Source organism: Oncorhynchus mykiss, chromosome 1, assembly GCF_013265735.2.
Source record: "Oncorhynchus mykiss isolate Arlee chromosome 1, USDA_OmykA_1.1, whole genome shotgun sequence".
NCBI classification, from domain to species: Eukaryota; Metazoa; Chordata; class Actinopteri; order Salmoniformes; family Salmonidae; genus Oncorhynchus; species Oncorhynchus mykiss.
The window spans coordinates 64,854,204-64,882,164 of NC_048565.1; the positions used below are offsets into that span (position 1 = coordinate 64,854,204).

Genomic DNA, 27,961 nt, shown 5'->3' on the forward strand with positions numbered 1-27,961 from the left:
ACATGTTAGACCCCAAGTATACTGGCAAGAGCATCCTGTCTGGTGCAGAGATCAACAAGGCTTGTGGTGTCATTACTACCGTGTTGCACCACCTTGACCTGGATGAGGGCAAGTTTCTTGGCAGTCTGGCGAAGTACACTTCCAATCAAGGGTTTCTGGATGGAGAAGCAATATGGCAGTCGTGCCAACAAATTTCATCAGCCACCTGGTGGAAGGGACTTTGTGGAGCTGAGGCTCTTTTGCCGGTTGCCTCCACCATCCTCCAAATCCCCCAACATCAGCCGCCTCCGAGCGTAACTGGTCCTTGTTTGGGAACACACACACACACACCAAAACATGTAACAGGCTAACCAATACAAGGGTTGAAAAAGTGGTGGCCATCCGGGAAAATTTGAGGCTTTTTGAGCCTGACAACGAGACACCCTCAAGGTTGGAAAGTGACAGTGAAGATGAGGCCTCAGTCTGATGTTCAAGGGGTGGACATTGAGGAGGTCCAGGGAGGATACATGGAAGCCTGAGAGGAAGACAACCAAAGCTTTAGTTTCTGGACTATAATTTTATAGATGTATGTTGTGTGCCTATTGTTTAACCATTTGATATGTACTAGTGGATATTTTGAGACCTTAAAACGTTTTTGGGAGATGCGATGGATCATTGGGGATCATTCAATATTCCCTTTATTTTGTTGTTCAGTGAAATCATCCCATGTGAAGAGTCAACTCATTTAATTAGTTTAATTCGTAACTAAAAATGTTTTTTTTTTCTATTGGAAGGATTTAATAATTTTCAATTATGTCTTATGATAAGGTTAAAGGTTTGTTTCTGTCTCCTTATATGCTAAATGTATCCAATGCAAAAAAACATTAAAATGGAATTAATTTTCATTTGCATATTCCCGTTAATTCCCATATATTTCTGTTTATTCTCACGGAAAGTTTCCACCTATGAATATTCCCCAGAATGTGCAATCCTCGTCACCATGCTTGCAGATTTCCAACTTTAGAAGTTCAAAATCCCCTACACCATGCATGCCACTCTGTCTCTGCATGAAGGCCAAAACCCACAGCCCTAATGCAGCACTTCACAGAAACCTGAGGCAAGAAAGGGGAGGAGAGTCAATGTCGTGATTGCAGATGCTTCCGTTGAACACCACTTAACCCAGAAATAACCCAAATTACAGGAAGCTTTTACTCTTTTGTTGTTTGAATATCAACATTTCTCCTCGGACTGTAGGTAATTTCCCATAAAGTTAACAGAAGAGCTGATTCAGAAGATGGATTGCAGTAAATTGCGTTAAGTGTCCCTTCGTTTAGTGTGAATTAACCCTAAAATAGGCAACCACTATCTCTCACTTTAGATTCACAGGAATCAGTTCTTGAGCGTTATTCTGTGTCTGATGTGCAAGAAGGACACTCATTGTGAAAAGAAGGCAAATGGAAGCAAACACATTATTGAAATGGTGGTATAATGGTGGTATAATGCCAAGGTTAGGAAGAGTTGACAGTAGAAAAAACGACTACAGACGAGGCAGGATCTGCGTCCCACACTGCAGTAAAATGCTTTGGGTAAAAATAACGTGAAATGTGTTTAACTGGACTGAACTACACTTACCGAATCCCAGCGGGAGAGATGTGTTAGTCAGGAGTTACCCTCAGCTAAAGAGTATTTGTGTTATGAAGCAGGCTTAATCCATGCCCGGGAGGTCTGCAACATGAAAGCACGGCACTGCCTTCCCCATAATCAAGCTCTCAGCATGACTGTGAGCTAGCAAGGCATGTGGAGAGACTAGGGCCTCTGACAGTGAATGGATGGCTACAGGAAGTAGCATGTCCTTTCTAATTGCCCACGGCATGAAACAAGGCCAGGGACCTCATTTATATTATTACTACCTTGGAAGCAAATTCAATAGAGCAAGTCAAGACTAACAAATATCTTTGAGTTTGGGTGGGTGAGAAGCTGAGCTTGTCTAGTCATTTTGAGAACCTGGTAAAGAAGATCAAGTTGAGAATAGGTTTTTATTACTGGCATAAGGCTTGTTTTTCTTTGGAGTCCAGAAAAGAGCTGGTATGGTGTCCATTCCTGTTATATGCAGACCTCAAGCACTACCCTGAAGGCACTTGATACCATGTATCATGCAGCTCTTATGTTTATTACCAACCAAAAGCATCTGACACACCACTGTGATCTCTCTTTGTGGACTTAAACATTGGTATACTATGATCTTTAAGGACAGAAAACAATACATGCCAGTTACGGTTTCACTTCTGCTTACTTTTTAACGGTTCCTAAAATCAGAATGGGTCATAGCAAAAAGTGTTTTAGTAATTCAGCTCAGTGGTCTTAGAATTCTCTCCAGACCAGCTTGAAACTCCAGGATCTTGTTTCCTTGGAGGAGTTGAAAAGTTTATTTGACTCACATGTTACTGAGGAATGTGATTGTCATTAGGTCATGATGTGGTGGTACATATATTTTTATTTAATCATATGACACATGTATGTGTTTGTAATTTAAATGTATGTGTCTGTGATAAAAAATATATAAAAAATATGGTGTGTCTGTAAGTTGTTACTGTAACGGAGATGCAGGGAGTCAGGAAGCAGGTGCAGTCGTTGAGTTTAATAGGAACTTTAACCCGTACGCTAATAATCGGGAAGCAAGTACAGGGAGTGAATAATTTAATAAATAAACTAACATGGAACAAAACAAGAAAAACGAGCAGCGTACAGACAAACACAGGAACAGAATCAATAATGCCTGGGGAAAGGACCAAAGGGAGTGACAGATATAGGGGAGGTAATCAGGAAGGTGATGGAGTCCAGGTGAATCTCACTATGCGCAGATGCACGTAACGATGGTGGGAGGTGTGCGTAATAATAAGACAACTGGCCGCCGCAGAGGGTGAGCGGGAGTAAACATGACTGTACTCCCTCCCTGACGCGCAGCTCCAGCTGCCGGACAATGTCGACCAGAGGGACGGTCCCGAGGACCATGAGAGGGCCGGTCGCCTCTGCTGAGGCGCTGGAACCTGTAGCGCAGAAGGGAGCCGAGGGGAGCCAGCCGAGGCGTCCCCGGTTCTTTTGACGAGGTGCGGGGAACCGGCCGAGATGTCCCCGGTAGCTTCGGCCGAGGCACAGGAGCCTCCGGAGCCGGCTGTGGAATGGTTGATTTGCAGTGGAAGAATGTGCAAAGTAGAGAGAGAAATAATGGGGTGCAAAGGAGCAAAATAAATAAATACAGTAGGGAAAGAGGTAGTTGTTTGGGCTAAATTATAGATGGGCTATGTACAGGTGCAGTCATCTGTTAGCTGCTCTGACAGCCGGTGCTTAAAGCTAGTGAGGGAGAAGTGTTTCCAGTTTCAGAGATTTTTGTAGTTCATTCCAGTCATTGACAGCAGAGAACTGGAAGGAGAGGCGGCCAAAGGAGGAATTGGTTTTGGGGGTGACCAGAGATATACCTGCTGGAGCGCGTGCTACAGGTGGGGGCTGCTATGGTGACCAGCGAGCTGAGATAAGGGGGGTCTTGTAGATGACCTGGAGGGACTTGTAGATGACCTGGAGCCAGTGGGTTTGGCGACGAGTATGAAGCGAGGGCCAGCCAACGAGCGCGTACAGGTCGCAGTGGTGGGTAGTATATGGGGCTTTGGTGACAAAACGGATGGCACTGTGATAGACTGCATCCAATTTATTGAGGAGGGTATTGGAGGCTATTTTGTAAATTACATCGCCGAAGTCGAGGATTGGTAGGATGGTCAGTTTTACAAGGGTATGTTTGGCAGCATGAGTGAAGGATGGTTTGTTGTGAAATAGGAAGCCAATTCTAGATTGAACTTTGGATTGAAGATGTTTGATGTGAGTCTGGAAGGAGAGTTTACAGTCTAACCAGACACCTATGTATTTGTAGTTGTCCACATATTCTAAGTCAGAACCGTCCAGAGTAGTGATGCTGGACGGGCGGGCAGGTGCAGGCAGCGATCGGTTTTACTTGTATTTAAGAGCAGTTGGAGGCCACGGAAGGATAGTTGTATGGCATTGAAGCTCCTCTGGAGGGTTGTTAGTGTCCAAAGAAGGGCCAGAAGTATACAGAATGGTGTCGTCTGCATGGAGGTGAATCAGAGACTCACCAGCAGCAAGAGTGACATCATTGATGTATACAGAGAAGAGAGTCGGTCCAAGATTTGAACCCTGTGGCACCCCCATAGAGACTGCCAGAGGCCCGGGCAACAGACCCTCCGATTTGACACACCTACTTCTCTGATAGAGTTCGTTGGTGAACCAGGCGAGGCAATCATTTGAGAAACCAAGGCTGTCGAGTCTGCCAATGAGGATGTGGTCATTGGCAGAGTCGAATGCCTTGGCCAGGTCAATGAATACGGCTGCACAGTATTGTTTCTTATCAATGGCGTTTAAGATATCGTTTAGGACCTTGAGTGTGGCTAAGGTGCACCCATGACCAGCTCAGAAACCAGATTGCATAGCGGAGAAGGTATGGTGGGATTTGAAATGGTAGGTAATCTGTTTGTTGACTTTGCTTTCGAAGTCCTTAGAAAGGCAGGGTAGGATAGATACAGGTCTGTAGCAGTTTGGGTCAAGAGTGTCCTCCCCCTTTGAAGAGGGGGATGACCGCAGCTGCTTTCCAATCATTGGGATGAATATTTAGTTTTATAAACTTCTGACTGCAGGAATGTCCACCAGAGCTGTTGCCAGAGACTGTAATGTTAATTTCTCTGCATACAACATCGTTCCAGGGAATTTGGCAGTACGTCCAACCGGCCTCACAACCGCAGACCACATGTAACGACACCAGCCCAGGACCTCCACATCTGGCTTCTTCACCTGTGGGATTGTCTGAGACAAGCCATCCAGACAGCTGATGAAACTGTGGGTTTGCACAATCAAAGAATTTCTGCACAAACTGTCAGAAACCATCTCAGAGAAGCTTATGTGTGCTCGTTGTCCTCACCAGAGTCTTGACCTGACTGCAGATTGGCATCGTAACTGACTTTAGTTGGCAAATTCTCACCTTCAATTCCGCTGGCACACTGGAGAAATGTGCTCTTCATGGATGAATCCCGGTTTCAACTGTACCGGGCAGATGGCGTGTGTGGGAGAGCAGTTTGCTGATGTCATCATTGTGAATAGAGTGCCCCATGGTGGCGGTGGGGTTATGGTATGGGCAGGCATAAACTACGGACAACGAACACAATTTCATTTTGTCGATGGCAATTTTGAACGCACAGAGATACCTTGACAAGATCCTGAGGCCCACTGTCGTGGCATTCATCCGGCGCCATCACCTCATGTTTCAGCATGATAATGCATGGCCCCATGTCACAAGGATCTGTACACAATTCCTGGAAGCTTAAAATGGCCCAGTTCTTCCATTGCCTGCATACTGACCAGACATGTTACCCCTTGAGCATGTTTGGGATGATCTGGATTGACGTGTATGACAGCTTATTCCAGTTCCCACCCTATATCCAGTAAGTTCTCACAGCCATTGAAGAGGAGTGGCACAACATTCCGCAGGCCATAATCAACAGCCTGATCAACTCTATGCGAAGGAGATGTGTCGTGCTGCATGAGGCAAATGGTGGTCACACCAGATACCACAGGTGGGACCAAGTCACTATTATTCAAGTCGCAATTCTCAAGTCACAAGGTCCGAGTCTCAAGTAGAATGGGTCAAGACTCGAGTCCAAGTCGTGCATTCTAAGAGCCAAATGGTCGAGTCGCACGTTTTCAAGTCAGATAAAATAAATCTATACATGCTACAAATCTTTGTCTATTTATTGAGGCTACCAGACAGCCTATGTCATTGTAAAATAGGGCCATAAGGGCATGAAATGAGCAGAAGGCAAGGCAGGTAGACTGGCTCAGTGTACATTTATTTACAGGTCTTGGTGATCCAATGGTGAAAGAGCCATATCATACAAAATATACAAGTAGATGTATCCAAATATGCATGGGCAATATCCCAAAAGAAAAAGCCTTTATCAGCCCTAACCTGTCCTATTTGAATGGACATCGGTAGAGGGCAAGACTGTACAGACTCTCCTTGAGAACAGAACAGAAGCTCAAACCGGTAGGCCGGTAGGCCTACATTTAATAAGCGCTTGGACCACTTGACCACTTGGACTCCCCGAGGACCATACAATTACCCAATTGGCAGTTACAACCATTAAACGGTTCTACAATGTAAAAGGCAATTTCCATATAATTGTATTTGCCACATGTGCCGAATACAACAGGTGTAGAACTTACAGTGAAATGCTTACTACAAGCCCTAACCAACAATGCAGTTAAATTTTAAAAATAAAGTAACATTATTAAAGAGCAACAGTAAAATAACAATAGTGAGGCTATATACAGGGGGTACTGGTGCGGGGGCACCGGTTAGTCCATTGTTACAATAGTAATTTCGTCTTTATCATTCAATATCATGAATGATATTTCAACACCATGCATTCATGGAATATAATTTGATTTTATTCAATGTTTTGTCTCCAAAGCATCATTTTTACCCCCCTTTTGTGATCTTGTCTCATCGCTGCAACTCCCTAACGGGCTCGGGACAGGCGACGGTCCAGTCATGCGTCCTCCGAAACATGACCCGCCAAGCCGCACTTCTTAACACCCGCTCGCTCAACCTGGAAGCCAGCTGCACCAATGTGTCAGAGGAAACATTGTTCAACTGACGATCGAAGTCAGCCTGCAGGTGTCCGGCCCGCCACAAAGAGTCGCTAGAGCGCGATGAGCCAAGTAAAAATTTTTGTGCAGTCTCTCAATAAATAAACATTTCCTCATGTGCAGCTTCAGAAAGTTTATGGCCTGTGGGATAAAAGAGGTCTTGTATCTGTTGCTGTTGAGTTTGGGACGTTTTTTAAAACGACAAACCTGAGGGGGAAAAGTGCACAATCGTCAGAGGGGGTGGTCAGGACAGTCTAGGATACTGTTCGCTCCACTCACAACTTGTTTTCTGAATGTCACTAAGACCTGTGCCTGTTGCACCCCGATGACCTTGCTGACCACCTTAACCACGCTGTCCAACCTATTTTTGTTGCAAACATTAAGATTGCCAGACCAGTCCACCATCGAGAACATCAATAGGGATTCAATATAAGTCCTGTAAATCAGTGTTCAGCTTTCAAAAAAACAATATAGCTCCCATTTTACAGATGGCATCAGTGTTCTCCTCAAATGTCTGCTTGTTGTCCAGCACATTTCCCATGTACTTGTCAGTGCTGACCAGTCATTTCCCATGACCACAGTGGGTGTGGGGTTCAGTGGATGCCTTCTAAAGTCAATGGCCATATCTTTAGTTTGAGACATTCAGTTGGAGGAATCAGTTCTCACACCATGACACGGTCCTCTACCACAGGTCCATGCTCAGACTCTCCCATCCTGTAGTGGACCGACGATGACGGAGTCATCAGCAAACTTGATGTGCCTGTTTTTCTATTCGCTGCGACAGTCATTAGTGTATAGTATGTACAGAAGTAGAGGGCACACAGCCTCGTGGGGATCCGGTGGAGGAGCAGAGCTGCTTTGACATGACGCCATTTACTCACACTTGTTGGGACCGGTCGGTAAGGAAGTCCACTACCCAGCCCACGATGCTCACGTCCAGCTTTAAGTGGGAGAGAAGCTTCTCTGCTAGCATGTGAGGCTGGAATAGTATTGAAGGCCGGCGATAAGTCGAACAGAAGCTTTGCATGGGTTTGTGGGCGTTCCTGGTGCTTGTAGAAGAAGGGTTAGAGTGGCGTCCTCCACCCCCCGCTTTGCCCTGTAAGCAAACTGCAGGGGGTCCAGGGAATTCTCAATCTGACACAGTACATCCATCTTGATTAGCTTCTCAAATGATTTCATTACCAATGATGTCAGTGCCACTGGCCTAAAGTCATTTTAGCACCTTGGGGGATTTGCATTTTGCCACAAGAACAACAGTAACATGCTTTCAGAGTTTAGGCACCTTCTGCAGCTGGAGTGACATTTTTGTTCAGTATATTTACCTCTTTTTTTTTTTCATAAGGATGTCATATCCTCCATTTGCAGAAAAAAGCTTCAGTTACTTTCCTGCTTGCAATGCAAGAGTTCAACTATTAGAAACTGCACACGCATGGCCTAAGGTTTATGGGAAGCAAAGTACATTCTCATGTCAGGTTGAGTTTCTAAATGCCAACTTTTCTGTGAAAACTGGTGCACGCATGTTTTAGGGTATTTTTTTTTGTCTGTACGCAACGTTTATACATGAGGCCCCAGGCCTTTTCTACTTGACACTAATTCAAAAGAATGGCCTGATTTTCACAGGGCTACTACCGGCTGACGCTTAGGCAGCGGCAGGGGCCGTTTTGTATGTTTCCCATCTTACAATGAATGATTCACTCTTTCTAAGGAAGATCCAGATTGATGAGATGGATGGAAAGGTTGAGGTGGCATAATGCAATATGCTGTATATTTTCCCCTTTCGACCCTCCATCATACACAGCATTCGGTGTATGACAGACAATCTCAATACACACAGAGACTTATTGTAGCCTAGAGAATGTTCTGCTATAGCAATCCAACTCACTGGTGTGGATATGTTTTTCCCTGTAGGCTATCTGAGACTGGAAACGGGATTGAATCAAATCTGTCATAGTGTTTCCTGTTTATGTTGCGTATTTGTTTACACAAATATTGCTCCCGAACCCACTTCACAGAGCCCCAAACTATTCTGCAACATTATTTGACCCGGGATAGAAAGATGTTTATGCTGTATAAATACTGCAATGTAGGTTGATCCCTGTATAACAACAACATGGATTTGGTCCTATCTGTTGACGTTTCTGTGCACCTAGCCATTTAAGTAATCTAGTTACATTACAAGTACAGTCAGTGTTTCCCCCATCTTCTCCACTGTTCCCGCGTTCATCTGCTGTGGTTCCATCAAAGCCCTGCCATATTTAAAGATTAGCTATGTACAAAATGTTGAACCGGAAGAATCCAGGGAGGATTAGCTCATCTTCCAGAGCAAAACATGCAAACCAGGCCTGATGCCTTTTTGTGTGGCGCCTCTGCAGTGGCCTCTCAGTCACGGCCTGTGTGCCAAGGTCTGGTCTGGTGGATGGCATAGCGTGGAGTAAGTTAGTAAGAAGCTGTCTGCCCAGGGAAGCTCCAGCCTGGCACGCGCACACACACACACACACACACACGCCACAGGGTGAGGCCAGCGGAAGCCCTCATGACACCCACACGACACGCACTCCGACAGGGCAGCAGAGGCTCCCTTCTCCATGGTCCTTACCCACCATGACATGCAGGTTGACTATTAATGTCAAGAGTCGTATCCTGGAGGCAGAACTGAGAGATTTTCCCTTAGAGAGGCCAGCTGCAAATTAAAAATTGGCAATATTGAAAAAATTCATGAAAACAAAAATGTGATAATTTAAGGTTAAGTTTAGGCATTGGTTAGGTTTAAATTCAGATTTGATTACTTTGTGGGTGTGCTAGATAGTGACCACTTTGCATAGCTGCTTCCAGAACAAGATTCATGCCGAAAAACCCGCTGCTCATGACATTCCAATCAGATGCACCAATTGCAAATTAGTGGTTTTCAGCTACACTGTTTCTTGCAGCGGCATGATCGTTTTATTACTGATGATCTGCAATCGAGATGATACCCTCTAATCGCTTGTGAGCTTTGCAAATTATCCACGTAACACATTTAAATTACCAGTGTTACAAAAAGCTAATTATTTCACAGTAATGGATTATGTTCTACTGTATCTACTGTATAATAGCATACTATGAGATCCTAAAAGGCTCAAGCCAGTCTTTAGAAATGGAGCTTATTGTCTGTAGATGTTTCTGTAATAACCTTTTCCCTGTTACTGATGTCCCAAGTTTTTCCTTAAACTGCTTTCAAAATGTTTGATGCTACTACTGTATGACACCATCAAAGCTTGCCTGTCCGATCTGTGTCACTGACAGATTTTGTTTTCTTTGTTTTCCCAGTAACCTTTGACCACTTCCAGATTCTCCGGGCCATTGGGAAGGGAAGCTTCGGAAAGGTAATGCAGTCGGCGCTCCGACTCCCTCTGCTCTCTAGCTACTCTGTGTGTGCGTATGTGCTTTCAGCGCCACACAAAATATTGTATTTGAATTCCATAATTTAGAATTTGTATTAGGATATTGTAATGCACAAATGTAATAATTTTATTCATGAATTGAACTTGTATTTCATGATTTGAAACTGAAATGAATGAATATTGCATTCAGTTTAAAAATTCTATTTCAGTAATTGAATATTCAAATTAAATATTTATATATTCAGTTTCAATGTGGTAGATGGGGTCATAATTGTCTGTATCAGGTTGACAAACTATTTTAAGTGTATCAAAGTTTCATATACTCAACTTCTCAGATTCAGTTTTTAAATGCAGTTCTCTAAATTCAGATTCAAAACCAGACACCATCCTGGTACTTTTCTAGCCAGGAAAGGTGAAGGAGGACAGATCAAATCAAACACTCTCTGTGGTAAACAGTAGCATCTGGCAGTTTCTGAAACCAGCGTGGCATGTTGAATTTATTTTCTTCTGTTGAATTTGGCTCTAGCATTTGAACCATTTCGGCTATAAACTATTATGACCCCATTCCTGAAAGCTAAGACGATCTGAAACATGGACGTGCCTTCTGTTCCCCTGGGGGAATAAAGTGTTGTCCTTTTTATATAAACTTCCTGAACTCTTCCCCACAGGCATAAGTGGGCTAACACAATCTTGTGACGTGCTGGAGACCTGGTTCAAACTCAGTCAGTCACAAGAGCAAGATTAAATAGGGAGTGTGACGGCTAGCCTTAGAAGGGCTATGAGAGGACTATTCAACTATATTCTTATGGAGGCCAAATTACGATTTCTGTGACACTCCCTTCTAACATGTCCTGCGTAGCCTGGGATAATTATAGAGGGGAACAGAGCATCTTAGCTTTCAGGAATGGGGTCATAAAAGGTTATAGCCAAAACGATTCAAACACTAGTCAAATTCATAGGAAGAAAATGGATTCAGCATGCCACAGTAGCTATGTTTCCATGAACTTGTCCAGGGATTTTTATTTATTTATTTGTCAATATTTACAAAGTTTTGCATAAAAAATAGATGCGACAGTTGCCTGCTAGGGTGTGTTTCCATTTAAATCTCTTGTGTCGACGAAAACAGCTGGACGTAATGATTTAACTAGTGTCGAATAAATTTGTAGTGATTGAAGTGTTTCCGTTGCCCATTTAGGCAAATTGCGCATTAATAAATAGGTGGGAGGGCAAACAGGCTAACGCTTATCTGTTTCACGTCTCAGGTAGCACACGAAAGCCAGGATGGATAGAATGCAATAATTGACTAATATTCGCCATATTCTAATTAATCTCATGTGCCAACGTATCTCCACGGTTCCGTGCCATGGGGAAACTTGGATAGTGAAACTTTCCAGCCAACCAGAAAAGCAAGTCGAAGCAATTCAGGCATTCTTGAAAGTCAGGACAATCCTTGTCCTGCAAATAAACATTTTATAGTTCGGAAAAAATGGATTTTGCAAGAGAGGCATTTAGAATGAATTGTGAGTGGAACTTTATAGTTACACGGTGACGTCACATGTTCTAGGTGCCTTCAAAATAATTTGACAATCATCATTTATTTCAAAAGCACAGTTTTCATCATTTGTCCCAACAAAGAAATACACCCCTGACGAATGGATCCAAATGTTGTCAATCTTTAGATCATTTCTCCAATATCTCTATTTCCATTACACATGTCTCAATTTTTTGGGGCACGATTGCTTTTGTCAAACAAACCTGGATCAAGGGAAACCTGCCTACCTGGCGCCAGAAGATACTGTTTACCACAGAGAGCTTTTGATTCTATCTGTTCTCCTCTACTTTTCCTAGCTGGCAAAGTACCAGGATGTTGTCTCTGGATTTGAATTTGAAATTAAAGAAATGCATTTTAAAGTTGAATCTGAATGCATCTGAGATGTTGAATATCTGAAACTTTAATAAACGGGAAATTATAGTTTGTGAACTTGATACACGGACAATGAATGCAATATCTACCATATTGAAACTGAATATGTAAATATTTAATGTGTAGATTCAATTAAAATGTAATTTTAAAACTGAATGCAGTATTCATTAAATGCTAATTCAATTTCTGAATTCAATGATTCAATTGGTGCATTACAAATGTAAAAAAATACATTCAAATTCAATATCCCAATACAAATGCAAAATTAGGGAATTCAAATGACTCTGGGTAATTCTGTGGCACTAATTACCCCTCACACTCATTATTCTCAACAAGGAAGCAGAGAAGGTCTGGTGAATTGGGCCTGAAGTAATTACATTTGAACTCTGATTAATCTTAAACGTAGCGGTTAATTAATTTAACTGTAGCTGCATTTTGTTTCTTTAAATGTAATCTTGTGTCAGTTGGGATGTAAGTAGATTTGACCCTCTTTCTTAAATCTAATTACAGATAAGGCAAAATAGCTCAAATCGTCATTTTGCTTAATGCTTATCTTGTGTAATGAAATGCCAATAGGGAAAGTGTGTGTGTGTGTGTGTGTGTGTGTGTGCGCACGTGCGGGTATTGAAACTTAATACCACAACTCTTTAAATCCTCTGAAATATCCTGACTAATATATGTTCATTATACTTGCAGTCTTAGCAAACCTTTTTGCAATCTTTCCTCTTTGCTCTTTTCAAAATGGAATCTTTTGGCAAAATAAGTGTCTCTTTTACACAGCAAGTCAGCCCCAGCTGCAGAATACATTACCATCTGAATTTATGTTAATTTTACTTATTGCTTCTTTCCCTCAAGCTGCTGTCACTTCCCTTATTATGTTAGAGAGAGTATCTGCAGTAAGGCATGAAATCCACAGCATCCAGCCAGGGGTTTAAAGGCTGAGCCATTCGACACATCTGGCCTTAGACTAGTGTCCAAAAAGATATTACAGAAAGAGACGTAGACGTTCACTGGATATGAAAACCCAGAGCGAAAGGGGGGGCAGCCCTGATGGTTCTCTCACGCACATGCAGGCACACACGCATGCATGTACAACACACACTTTTACAAGCATTTAACACATACAGTACCTTCGGAAAGTATTTAGACCCCTTGACTTTTCCCACATTTTGTTACGTTACAGCCTTATTCTAAGATGGCTTAAAAAATCCTTAGCAGTCTACACACTACTCCATAATGACAAAGCGAAAACAGGTTTTTCGATTTTTTTTTTCCTTCTCCAAATGTATTAAAAATAAAAAAGTGATAACATCTTTACATAAATATTCAGACCCTTTGCTATGAGACTCGAAATTGAGCACAGGTGCATCCTGTTTCCATTTATCATCCTTGAGATGTTTCTACAACTTTATTGGTAAATTCAATTGATTGGACAGGCACACACCTGTCTATATAAGGTCCCACAGTTGACAGTGCATGTCAGATCAAAAACCAAGCCATGAGGTTGAAGGAATGGTCCGTAGAGCTTCGAGACAGGATTGTGTCAAGGCACAGATCTGGGGAAGGGTACCAAAAACTGTCTGCAGCATTGAAGGTCCCCAAGGACACTGGCCTCCATCATTCTTAAATGGAAGATGTTTGGAACCACCAAGACTCTTCCGAGCTGGCCGCCCGGCCAAACTGAGCAATTGGGGAAGAAGGGTCTTGGTCAGCGAGGTGACTAAGACCCCGATGGTCACACTGATTGAGCTCCTCTGTGGAGGTGGGAGAACCTTCCAGAAGGACAACCATCTCTGCAGCACTCCAACAATCAGACCTTTATGGTAGAGTTACCAGACGGAAGCCACTCCTCAGTAAAATGTGATGCATGAAACATGATAGCCCACTTGGAGTTTTCCAAAAGGCACCTTAAGACTCTCAGACCATGATAAACAAGATTCTCTGGACTGATGACACAAAGATTTAACTCTTTGGCCTGAATGCCAAGCGTCACGTCTGGAGGAAACTTGGCACCATCCCTACGGTGAAGCGTGGTGGCAGCATCATGCTGTGGGGATGTTGTTCAGAGGCAGAGACTGGGAGACTAGTCAGGATCGAGGCAAAGCTGAACGGAGCAAAGTACAGAGATCCTTGACGAAAACATGATCAGGACCTCCGACTGGGGTGAAGGTTCACCTTCCAATAGGACAACGAACCTAAGCACACAGCCAAGACCAAGCAGGAGTGGCTTCAGAACAAGTCTCAATGTCCCAGCCAGAGTTCAGGCTTGAACCCGATCGAACATATCTGGAGAGACCTGAAAATAGCTGTGCAGCAACGCTCCACATTCAACCTGGCAGAGGGTCTGAGTATTTTCCGAAGGCACTGTAGATGTGACCAAGAAATTGGCCTTCGGGTAACCTTGCATGTCAGGCTTGTAAACTCTATACCATGTCTGGTAAATTGGCCTAGCCTTCAAAAACCTGGTTGCCTACTGCCAGGAGGCTGACACATGTGACCTTATTCCCAATCACTAATAAAATATAAACAAATGCTTTATTGACCACAAAATCAACATTTTGCAATGGCCATCAGTCTCCGGACTTGAACCCCATTGAAAACATGTGGTTTGAATTGAAGAGGGCAGTCCATTAGAGCAGACAATGATATCAAGGATCTGGAAAGATTCTGTATGGCGGAATGGTCTAAGATCCATCCCAAGGTTCTCCAATCCATAAAACATTTGAGAAAAAGGCTTAGTGTCGTTTTCCTCGCAAGGGGATGAAAACAGGGATGCCAGTCATTTTGACCCAGATCTTTTTAGATTGCCTTTATTACTTGTTAAACAAAATATTGTTTCCCGAGCAATTGTATTAGTATAAAATAATATTATTTCCTGATTTTCTTTTTAGCATACAATATAGCTCAGTATTTGTATTATTTATTTTATAAAGTCTTTTTCTTTTTTTGTTGCTCATCTTTATCAATGGTGTCAATAATTATGGACCTGACTGTATTTGAACCCAGGTCTGCTCTGTAGTAAACTTGGCTGTTTAGTAGTTTACCCATAAACCATCATTCCTGTACCTGTTGTGTTTGCCTGCCATTTGTCATTGATCCTCTTTCACCTGACATCTCCATGTCTCTGCTTATGCCATATTTTGAGCGTGTGTGTCTGTGTATCTATGTCTCTGTGTGTGTGCTCGGTATTCTCTGTATTCTCATTGCTTGGAATGCAGGCTAAATTGTAAACACTTCCTTGTAGCTCAAGGTCTAAGAAGGTATGTGTTGGTTGTGCCAGAGGGAGGGTGGAGATGATAGATAGCAACACACCTGCAGGTTTATCATGAGGTCTACTGACAGACAGACAGATATAGCTCACTGACTCAGACTTACAGATAGTTTTAAGGAGGTCATCTTGTCTATATGTAGCTGCACTTGGTATGCATGCTGTTAAAGGGCAGCATGGTCTTCCTACCAATAGGGGACTGTCACACGGGAGTCTGTGCTGACCGTTTGTTTCTAATGTGTGTTTGTGCTTCACGAGGTGTTTTGCGTTTAGCAGCGTACATAGGTCATCGCCTCTGTGTTAATACAAAAATGTCCCTGGTGTTTTTGTGTGTTTGTGTTAGCCAGGCATGCGTGGGGAGCCTTCTTTTCCTATTTGGTAGGAGAGGGGGGGGGGGGGGTGCTGGGAGCGGGAGCTTGCCTGCTGGAAATTTAAAAGAGGCTCTCAGTGGGAGAGCTGTTTGGAGCTGCGGACCCCTGCTGACACCACCTCTCCGGCTTTCTAAAAGACCTCAGGTGCTGATACAGGTTATTGTGCCTGTCCACTCCGGCTGTCTTCTCCACACGCACATGCAGTGTGTGTTTTATTTTCCCCGGTCGCGATGGAGACTAACATCCTCCTCCTTGGGCAAGGGGGAATAGCCCACATACAGGCCACGGATGAATTGCCTCTCCCTCTGTTTAATATAGAATAACTTGAGACTTGACGTGGAGTTGGAGACTCGGGACTCGACTTTCACTTGAGACTGATGACTTTGTTACATTTTGTCACTCATTTTGTGGCACAGAGTCTCTGCGGTTTACTCTACATTCAGCCAGAGACAGACACCACAGAATCGCACATACAAAAAACATGCAACAGATTGGCTATAGAAATGCACACTCAGCCCTCTGATTGAACCAGCAAACTGTCAATCAACACAGGTCGGGTGAGCTAGCGAACAGATTGTTGATTTTCTGTACAGCTATAGGATCGGGTGCAGTGCAAACGTCAAATTGTAGGGAGAGAGGATTGCCATAAATAAATATGCAGCTCCCAAAATAGTTTGGTAATCAAGAATATTGACTGTTTACTTTGCAAGCTCGCCAACAATGGGGCACCAAGCAACAATTACTAGCATAGTACTACTGGTCTTTTGGTATGTCAAAATTGCTTGACATGTATCATTTACTTATGAAGCTTGCATTTAGAATTTGTTGCTTAAAATATATTATTATATTATCATTATATTGGAGACAAAATAATGAAAAGGGTTGTCGGGTAGCATCAATGAATAGACAAAGATTTGTAGTTGAACTGGTGTTGTCACGATACCAGACTTTTTACTTTGATACCGATACCAGGTTTATTATCATGATACTTGATACCATCACGATACTCCATACCAAAACTATACCAAAACGATAGCAAGGCAAACAAAGAAGGCATATGAATGGCACTTGATCCAGCCAGAGTTCAATATCATTATATTTAAAAACATTTATGTACATTTTTTCAGTTAGTCATGTATGCATTTAATTAATAAATTATACAATCATACAATAAATTTGACTTTGTTTTTACCAATCTAACTACACAACATCACAATGGTAATCATGTATTTTAATGGTAAATCTCTGATAAACTGGGTAAATCAAGATGTAGCCTAGGCCTATCCACAATACAGGTCAATGCATATTCAATAGGCGTGTGTGCATGCATTGAGTTAGGCTTGTTTTGGCTGATGTCAGAGGCTACAGATGAAAAATATCTGTTTCCCTTCTGTTTGGGACTTATTGTATGGATCAACAGCATTTGCATAGAAGAAATCTCTTCTTTTATAAAATACCTAATGACATCATTCACACACACACACAGTGAGAGAGACTGGAGGTACATCACCTAATGTAACAGGTGAGAGACATGAGGGAGGCGAAGAGAAGGAAAAACATTTTTGGCAATGACTGTAGCTATAGTTTTTGGTGACAGTCAGCTTTGATATCAGCATATTTTAGGTTATGGTTTGCATATTATAACAACGTACTAGTGTAGTGAATTGATGTAAGAATCAGCTGTTAGCTGGCAAGGAAAATTAGCCTACAAAGATGGAAGCTAGCTACCGATATATTCAATCTTTCATTGTAAAGTGTTTTAGCCTGTAATGGACATTGTTTTGTTTCTGCATGCTGCATTGCATTATTCAGGTGTGTTCTCTGCAGCATGAGTGGGGGGTTAATATGATGCAGCCCAGACTCCCAGTGAGTGCAGTAATTCCTCAGGACAGGCTAGAGCTTCTGTAGAATTGAGTAAGTGGAGTAGGCATGGTGCAGGCACGGTGTGCTCTCGCTATAAGGTGACATCGGCTGCGCCGCCGATAGACACTCTCAATCAGTAGACGACATGAGACACATTTGACAGAAGTACCGAAAGTAACAAAAATTCTAATACCGAAATGTTTTTCATGTTCTAGTATCTAAAAAGTACAGAAGTTTCGGTCTACTGCGCAATACTAAGTTGAACAAGTCATTGCATGTATAGTTTAAAATATATATTTTTTACTTGTGACTCAACTTGCTCTTAGATTGCATGACTTGGGCTTGACTCGAGACTCGACCCATTCTACTTGGGACTTGGCTTGAGACTCAGACCTTGGTACTTGAGACTTGGCTTGTGACTCGAATAATAGTGACTTGATCCCACCTCTGGTGAACACTGACAGATCTTTGTGAGCGGATCTATAGTCAGGCAGAACAGCATGATATGGCTGCATCCAAAATGGCACAGTATTCCCTGTACAGAGCACTACTTTTGAGTGGACTATTTTTGATCAAACCTGGTCAAAACTAGTGCACTATATAGGTTAATGTGACCCATTTCAGATGCAGTCTGGTACATGCATGGTCCTGCTTATGGAGACTGACTGGAAAGGCTTACACTGGTTGATTATGAAGACTTGCCTCATACAGATGTAGGATCTTAATTTGATTACCCTGTTTGACATTTTAAAACTCGTGGTGTATTTAGGGGTTTATAAATGCTTCTGAAGATTTTAATTTCCACTTTGAAATTTCAGACTTGATTTTCCCTTATGAAAAATGTATCAAAAAGGTCAATTAATTAGAATCCACATAATTTACATTTCCTGTTTGTGCAAGATTATTTTCTTGCTGTACATCTGTACCGCAGGTGCTCAGGCTGCAGATTGCCTGGGATTGCAGTGTGGAGCTGTGGAAAGATGGGCACAGTAACAGTTTGGCAACCTATTAGCCCCAAAATACTCCTTCTCTGCTACATTTCTGGCTCACCTCAAGTACAAAGTACAGCTGCACATAGGCAATCAAAGCACACAGGTTTCAGCATTTCGCTTTGAGTGCATTTTTCTATATTCGCCATCCTGCGTCTAGCGTTTGTCCTTTGTTTCCTCACAGTCAAAGACCATCTCAGTGCAGGTCAGTTTCCAACATAATAATGTCCGGAAAGGAGTAGATGGAATGGCATCAAACACCTGGAAACCATGTGTTTGCTGTATTTGATACCATTCCACTCCAGTCTTTACCACGAGCCCGTTCTCCCCAACTAAGGTGCCACCAACCTCCTGTTGTATCCATCCTAGCTTGCAGCTCTTTAGTCGACCCATTTCCCTGTTCTCACCTGTGCTTTTCCTATCACTGTTAGAAATATCCTACTCCAGTATTGTAAGGAACTGTTTGAATGACTAAATAGAAATAAGTCATATGATCTTTTTTCAACTAATTCCAAATATCCCAACTAAAGCGTTCATTAGTTGTGTGAGACGAAATGTATCATTTATGCATGCAGGAGGTTGTGGGGACCTCCATGCAACCACAGGCCAGTGTGAAGAAACTAGTTAGATGACAAAGCTCTTTCATCCTTTCCCAGCACTAGGAGGGCGACAGTTCCTGTATAGCTCTACTATCTCACTTTGAGGCCACGCTCAAACAGTCAAATGGAGGCCAGTCTCTCTCTGTTGTTATTAATGACAATTGCAGCCTTAATAGCGCGTCGTGTAGCTCTGAAAATGGCTGCCCAAGCTTGGTAAACACTTGAATTTCCTCCTGCCTGTCACTAATGATATAAGGGAAGACGGCGGCGAGGGGAATGAATGAAATAAAGGGGATTATGTCTTCTCTCTGTGGCTGAAAAGTCCATCAGAGCCTGAAAACATATTTGCCTTGCTCATCGCTGCTTCTCGACAAAACAGACGGCTATAGCCCACTGTCTGATTTATTTATTTATTATTTATTTTTTATTTTTTTGTGTGTGTGTGGGTCTTGATGCATATTATTCTATGCTTGCACCACTCTCACTGTTTTCAATCATTGTAGTCTGTTTGCATACAGTATGTCAAGCACTAGACTATTATACTGACACAACCAAACCTCTCACGCAACACCTAGCCTGAAACCCCAATCTGAGATGTTGATAGATATGAGCACATTTTCCCCCAGAAAAACGAACACACGGTTTGGTTGCTATGAGGAAATTCTTCTTTGTAATCTCTTAAGACAGGTGCCTGATGCTGTTCATGTTTCCCCATGTGTCCTAAAAAAAAAGTCACTTGGCACTTAGCTGACCTAGAAAAATAAATCCTATGCTTCCTGACTACACTGAATTGAATAGCCAACCCTTTTTCCTTCAACGCGCCGAGGGCTCCCTGGAGTTCTGGGCTGTGACAACAATTGATAGGGCTTCTAACTATAGCAGAACCAAGGGGATAAGGGTTCTTTAAAAGGTAAACATCCCGAGCCAACTTTGGAGATCCATTTTTCATTACCACACTTTGAAGCCAAGCACGGCATGAAAGAGCTTTTTTTTTTTTAAAGTAGTACTTCAGCTAATAAGCATTTAGTAAGTGCATGTGCTGGTAGCTGCTAACATGGTAATGAGCCAGAGGGGGCTGGGAGAAATTAATTCAGGAGGCTGAGCAATGGGATTGGTAGCAGGGTACACGCCATATCAGTCAAGTTAAATTCTATAAAATAACATTTTAGAACAACAAATATTACTGCCTAAGCCCTTTAGCAGCAGAAAACGGCTGCTTTTCAGGTAACGTTATTGCATGGCATCCAAGACCCAGGTACATTAATGTTATTTAAGGGATTGTTATGATTTCATATCAGATTATATATGTGTGGTGGTAAGGTGTTTTGTTAGATAAGGGCCGAAGTGGTTTCTGCCTCGTTTCTCATGTTGACCAGTTTGGATGGCTTATCCATTTGGAACTGTCTATCGTCTTTTCCTCTCTTCCTCTTTAAGCGACCTCCATAAATGTGTCAGTACAAAGCTCTGCTATTGGATAAAAAACTATTCATTGGTCCATAAAACAGGTATTTCAAGAGCTGGTCATCTTAAAATGTTGTTGATTGTGAAAACTGAGGCGCAGTGTTCTTCAACAGATTGGAATCCTTTATTTTTTGGGGTTGTGGGCTCCAATAGTTCTTAATTTCAAAATCAAAGAAAAAAATCTGTCTACAGTAAGTTAGTAATGCAGAGAGGGGTAAACTGACACCTATGATTTATGTGGGTTTCTGATGTATTCGTTTGATACACAGTATCAAATAGGCCTACTTTTCTGAAAGCCAGTTATTTTCATTTAAATGCCTGTTTTGGGCATGATTAATCATTTTGCATTTGTAATATGTAGTTATTCATGCCAATAGGCTGTATAAAATATTTGCCTGCCTTTTTCAGTGACAGGCTCTACTTCGTTGTCGGATAAACCTCTGATTATTAATTTTGCGGCGTACGCTTGGCACCGTCTCCCGTCTGCAGCAGGTTCCCTTTGAATTGTCAGTCAAATGCTGTATCCGTCACCTTTTCAGGTCCAATTAAGAGTTTATACTCCATTAGAATTGCAGAGAGATTCCAAATACCCTGACAGGGAGAGAGTGAGTCAGAGGGATGGAGTGTGGGATTGGGGTAGATAATGGAGGAGACTATTACGCTAGCAACAACTAGCGAATGCTTTGAGATTACATAAGTGGATGCTCCCAATCACAATCCTGACAAGCCGACAATCGTTATTTTGTATTTGCTGGTGAGAATCTCCTCATTAAGCATGGGCCTACTCAAAGCTCTAAGGCAAGGGTGCCAAACTCATTTTGCCCCGGGGGGCACATTCGGTCTGCAATGTGGTCTGGAGAGCCACATTGAACATTTTATATACACTGCTCAAAAAAAATAAAGGGAACACTTAAACAACACAATATAACTCCAAGTCAATCACACTTCTGTGAAATCAAACTGTCCACTTAGGAAGCAACACTGATGGACAATAAATTTCACATGCTGTTGTGCAAATGGAATAGACAACAGGTGGAAATTATAGGCAATTAGCAATACACCCCCAATAAAGGAGTGGTTCTGCAGGTGGTGACCACAGACCACTTCTCAGTTCCTATGCTTCCTGGCTGATGTTTTGGTCACTTTTGAATGCTGGCGGTGCTTTCACTCTAGTGGTAGCATGAGACGGAGTCTACAACCCACACAAGTGGCTCAGGTAGTGCAGCTCATCCAGGATGGCACATCAATGCGAGCTGTGGCAAGGTTTGCTGTGTCTGTCAGCGTAGTGTCCAGAGCATGGAGGCGCTACCAGGAGACAGGCCAGTACATCAGGAGACTTGGAGGAGGCCGTAGGAGGGCAACAACCCAGCAGCAGGACTGCTACGTCCGTCTTTGTACAAGGAGGAGCAGGAGGAGCACTGCCAGAGCCCTGCAAAATGACATCCAGCAGGCCACAAATGTGCATGTGTCTGCTCAAACGGTCAGAAACAGACTCCATGAGGGTGGTATGAGGGCGCAAAGTCCACAGGTGGGGGTTGTGCTTATAGCCCAACACCGTGCAGGACGTTTGGTGTTTGCCAGAGAACACCAAGATTGGCAAATTCGCCACTGGTGCCCTGTGCTCTTCACAGATGAAAGTAGGTTCACACTGAGCACATGTGACAGACGTGACAGTCTGGAGACGCCGTGGAGAACGTTCTGCTGCCTGCAACATCCTCCAACATGACCGGTTTGGCAGTGGGTCAGTCATGGTGTGGGGTGGCATTTCTTTGGGGGGCCGCACAGCCCTCCATGTGCTCGCCAGAGGTAGCCTGACTGCCATTAGGTACCGAGATGAGATCCTCAGACCCCTTGTGAGACCATATGCTGGTGCGGTTGGCCCTGGGTTCCTCCTAATGCAAGACAATGCTAGACCTCATGTGGCTGGAGTGTTTCAGCAGTTCCTGAAAGAGGAAGGCATTGATGCTATGGACTGGCCCGCCCGTTTCCCAGACCTGAATCCAATTGAGCACATCTGGGACATCATGTCTCGCTCCATCCACCACATACTGTCCAGTTGGCGGACGCTTTAGTCTGGGTCTGGGAGGAGATCCCTCAGGAGACCATCCGCCACCTCATCAGGAGCATGCCCAGGCGTTGTAGGGAGGTCATACAGGCACGTGGAGGCCACACACACTACTGAGCCTAATTTTGACTTGTTTTAAGGACATTACATCAAAGTTGGATCAGCCTGTAGTGTGGTTTTCCACTTTTTAATGTTGAGTGTGACTCCAAATCCAGACCTCCATGGGTTGATCAATTTGATTTCCATTGATAATTTGTGTGATTTTGTCAGCACATTCAACTATGTAAAGAAAAAAGTATTTAATAAGAATATTTCATTCATTCAGATCTAGGATGTGTTATTTTAGTGTTCCCTTTATTTTTTTGAGCCGTGTATTTCCTCACTGTCAAAATTAGCCAAAAATTGTCCTCTATCCATACTTTTGGGAATTTTTGATGCTCCCTGACAGTCTAGCTTTCATTTCAGTGATTATTAATGCGCTGGACACAGTCAAGAAACTATGAATGTAGGTCAATTATCATTTCTACACAGTTTCGATTTCATGATGTGGGGGTGCTTTGCTGCAGGAGGGACTGGTGCACTTCACAAAATAATGACATCCTGAGAGAGGAAAATTATGTGGATATATTGAAGCAACATCTCAAGACATCAGGAAGTTAAAGCTTGGTCACGAATGGGTCTTCCAAATGGCCACTGACCACAAGCATACTTCCAAAGTTGTGGCAAAATGGCTTAAGGACAACAAAGTCAAGGTATTGGAGTGGCCATCACAAAGTCCTGACCTCAATCCGATAGAAAATGTGTGGGCAGAACTGAAAAAGCGTGTGCGAGCAAGGAGGCCTACAAACCTGACCCAGTTACACCAAAATTCACCCAACTTATTGTGGGAAGCTTGTGGAAGGCTACCCAAAACATTTGACCCAAGTTAAACATTTTAAAGGCAACGCTACCAAATACTAATTGAGTGCATGTAAACTTCTGACCCACTGGGAATGTGATGAAAGGAATAAAGGGAGTTTTTCACAATAAAACACAAACTAAATGGAGCTAAGCACAGCCAAAATCCTAGAGGAAAACCTGGTTCAGTTTGCTTTCCACTAGACACTGGGAGATTAATTCACCTTTCAGTAGGACAATAACTTAAAACACAAGGCCAAATATACACTGTAGTTGCTTACCAAGAAGACAGTGATTTGTTCCTGAGTGACTGAGTTACAGTTTTGACTTAAATCTGCTTGAAAATCTATGGCAAGACCCGTTTGACCCAGAAAGACTTACAGCTTTAATCAATGCCAAAGATGATTCTAACATGGATTGACTTAGGGGTGTGAAACATATGTAAATTTATTTATACATGTGTTTCATTTTCAATACATTTGCAAAGATTTTTTAAAACGTGGGTCATGAGGTCGAAGAAATTGTCCGTGGAGCTCCAAGACAGGATTGTGTCGAGGCACAGATCTGGGGAAGGCTACCTAAGCATTTCTGCAGCATTGAAGGTCCCCAAGAACATGGCTTATGTTTGGGAAATGAACATTCAATTCTCTGGCAAAAGTTCTGGTGGACATTCCTGCAGCCAGCATTTCAATTACACCCTCCCTCAAAACTTAAGGTGCACCTGTGATCAAGCTGTTTAATCAATTATTGATATGCCACACCTGTCAGGTGGTTTGATTATCTTGGCAAAGGAGAAATGCTCACTAACAGGGACGTAAACCAATTTGTGCATATGCAACATTTATTTTCTTTTTTCAGCCCATGAAACATGGGACCAACACTACTACTTGTGTTTTTATTTTTGTTCGGTATATTATCTGCTTTCTGGTCACTGAACACTGATTGTGTGAAGAGAAAAAAGTTACAATCTTCCCAGTGATTGTGTTTCTTTGAGGTGTGGATCTCTTTTAGGGCAGATGTATTTTTTTTTTTTTTATCCTCCATGCTTCCTAGCATCCTCCTTTCCTTTGACTCTTTCCACATCAATCAGCTGCTGCACACTTCCTACTCCCCAAGATTTTGCAGTGATGAAATCAATATCAAACCTTGGGCAGGCCTTCCCTTTAAAAGCCTCTTTAGGGGCAAGATTAGAAGGTGTGCTGTGCAGCTGGTGGTCAGAGATGACAACCGTTCAGCCAACGTTGTCACTACATCAGGTGCCTCACTTCCAGGCAATGCTGGCCACGGTGCCTCTCCTGCCACCGAAACTGTGGAATCTGGAAGCAGGCAACAGTCTGTTCCTGCGATTATGTCAGTTCATCATCCGGGTTGGGCCCCAGTTTCCAAAAGGGTTGACCTTTTACTCTGTAGATTTTTTTACTCTGAAATTAGCCTAAACAGCAGGTGTTCATAATTAATATTTAACAATGAAGTATAGCCAGCGGGACCATAATTCTTTGGACTGCACCAACCATTAGCATTTTAGAGATGGCCCTTTTGCTCACTTTGGTGTCTATTACAGTGAGAAAGGCTCATACCAAGAAGCTATCGCCCTGACTGTCTGTGCTACAGTCCTAAGACCACCACCATGCTAATCTATCTGTCCTTGCCCATCTCCAATGATTTGAATCTTAGAAATTATAGTGTATAGACCTTTTTAACAACTTTTTTTAGGAGGAGTGGAGGTGAACCCTGGAATCCCAAAGAACTTCCGGTGCGATAGTAAACAAACAGCTGCTAGCTAAGCTAACATAGTCTAGTTGCTTAATTTTTAACCATAGTATTTGCGGGTGGGATGGTCCTTACGTCCTGAGAACGTTTTTAGCTAGATTTCCCAAAGCAGCATCGCAGCGGGCGGCATTGCCTGCATGTAGCAGCAGCAGGAGGTGGCGGTTCCAGGATGATGTGTAGCACATGGGTAAGTTGTTTATCAAGTTAACCATCTATTCTAGGTGATGTCAGGTAGCTAGCTAGCTACATATTAACAAGCTAGACAGCCATCCAATATTAGTTTTTTTTATGACAAACATTAGCTTGATCTGCTAAAAACAACAAGCTTAGCCACCTAACCAGTAGCTCATCTAACTACCTAATGAACAGACTTCCAGTCCCAAAGAGAGAACTATTAAAATACAAAAACTAAATTACAACGAAATATCAAATGTTATATCACTTGATAATAGGGAAGCAAGTTCTGGTATAATTTCTTTGTTTCCTAATCTCAGATATAGAGACATGCTGAACTCTGCTAAACCCTGTTTGTGGATGAAGGTCCGCAAAAAAGTCCCAAGTCCTGGAGAGACTGAAGAGTATATGGCCAATGGGTTATACAGTGCCTTCGGAAAGTATTCAGACCCCTTGACTTTCTTAAATGGAAGATGTTTGAAACCACCAAGACTCTTCCTGGAGCTGGCCGCCCAGACAAACTGAGCAATTGGGGTAGAAAGGCCTTGGTCAGGGAGGTGACCAAGAACCTGATGGTCACACTGACAGAGCTCCAGAGTTCCTCTGCAGCACTTCACCAATCAGACCTTTATGGTAGTGTGGCCAGACGGAAGCCGCCACTCAGTAAAAAGCACATGACAGCCCACTTTGAGTTTGCCAAAAGGCACCTAAAGACTCTGACCATGAGAAACAAGATTGTCTGCACTGATGAAACCGAGATTTAACTCTTTAGCCTAAATAGCAAGCGTCACGTCTAGAGGAAAACTGACACACACCATCCCCACGGTGAGGCATGGGGGTGGCCGCATCATTGGGATGTTGGGATGTTTTCAGAGGCACGGATTGGGAGACTAGTCAGGATCGAGGAAAAGATGACTGGAGCAAAGTACTACATTTACTACATGATTCCAAATGTGTTATTTCATAGCTTGTGTCTTCACTATTATTCTACAATGTAGGAAATAGTAAAAATAAAGAAAAACCCTTGAATGAGTAATACATACATTTATTTAGCAGATGTTATTGCGGGTGTAGTGAAATGCTTGTGTTCCTAGCTCCAACAATGCAGTAGTATTGAACAATACACACAATCTAAAAGTAAAAAACAATGGAATTAAAAGATATATAAATATTAGGATGAGCAATGTCGGAGTGGCATTGACTGGAATACAGTATATACAGATGAAATGAGTAGAACAGTATGTAAACATTATCAAAGTGACCAGTGATTCCATGTCTTTACATGGGGTTGCAGCCTATAAGGTACAGGGTTGAGTGGCCAGGTGGTAGTGATGGCTATTTAACAGTCTAATAGCCTTGATGGAAGCTGTTTTTCAGTCTCCCGGTCCCAGCTTTGATGCCCCTGTACTGACCTCACCGTTTGGATGATAAGGGGGGTGAACAGGCCATGGCTTGATTGGTTGTTGTCTTTGATATTTTTGGCCATCCTGTGACATCGGGTGCTGTAGGTGTCCTGGAGGGCAGGTAGTTTGCCCCCGGTGATGCATTGGGCAGACCGCACCACCCTCTGCAGAGCCCTGCGGTTGTGGGCAGTGCAGTTGCTGTACTAGGTGGTGATACAGCCCGACAGGATGCGCTCAATGGTGCATCTGTAAAAGTTTGAGGGTCTTACATGCTGGCGATCGTGCGCATGTTGATTTTTAACCTTTATTTAACTAGGCAAGTCAGTTAAGAACAAATTATTTTTTACAATGATGGCCTACGATCAGGACACGCAGTTTGAAATATCAAAACAAACTCTGAACCAATGATATTACTTTGGGGGCGGGACGATGTTGATGGAGCCTTTTCTTGCCTGCATTTTTCAGTTACCCCATTGAAATGTATTCTGATTCTTCTGATTTCACTGCGATTGAGGAGTGGTAACATGGGTAAGTACATGATTGCATATTGTAAAATAGTGATATTATTGCCAAGACAGGAGTATATTTTAATAAATGCAAATTATAGTTTTGCACATCTAGGCACTTTCCTGTCAATGACTCCCATGCTCCTATAGTATACATGATGACAGGCTGAGGCTGAGTACTATAATTAGCCAGTCTCTTTCACCTTACAACCAAACCACTCTGGAATGAGATATAAACTAATATTATACTCACCCAAAGAAGTAAAAAAATAAGCAATACTTTGTATGCTTTTCTAAACAGCATGGATTAACAGACTGTTAAGACAAGTTGGTCGCACTTGTATTAATTATTGAGGCTCAGACAGGGAAGGAGGTGGTGGTTATGGGTGCATCCCATAAATGTGCTGAGAAGGGAGCATGGGCAATACTTCCAAGTTGTCCAGGAGTTTCTTTTGGACCCTGCCCGACATCACTGATACTTCCAGATGAGTGCAGAAGAGATGGAGACTGTCTTTTGTTGGCCCAGACCACACCAAGCAGATGACCAACTACTGGACCCCAATAGAGCCTAAGCAAAGACTAGCAGTCACTCTAAGGTTAGTTA

The 27,961-nt window shown here is 42.8% G+C and overlaps 1 protein-coding gene across 1 annotated transcript in view; it reads left to right on the forward strand.

The window, feature by feature from the left end:
• Positions 1-27,961, forward strand: part of LOC110526969 (serine/threonine-protein kinase 32C) — a 136,910-nt gene that overhangs the window by 44,949 nt on the left and 64,000 nt on the right. The window contains exon 2 of the mRNA XM_021608144.2: positions 9,994-10,049. Coding sequence (XP_021463819.1) covers positions 9,994-10,049 — 56 coding nt within the window. The remainder of the gene's footprint in view (positions 1-9,993; positions 10,050-27,961) is intronic.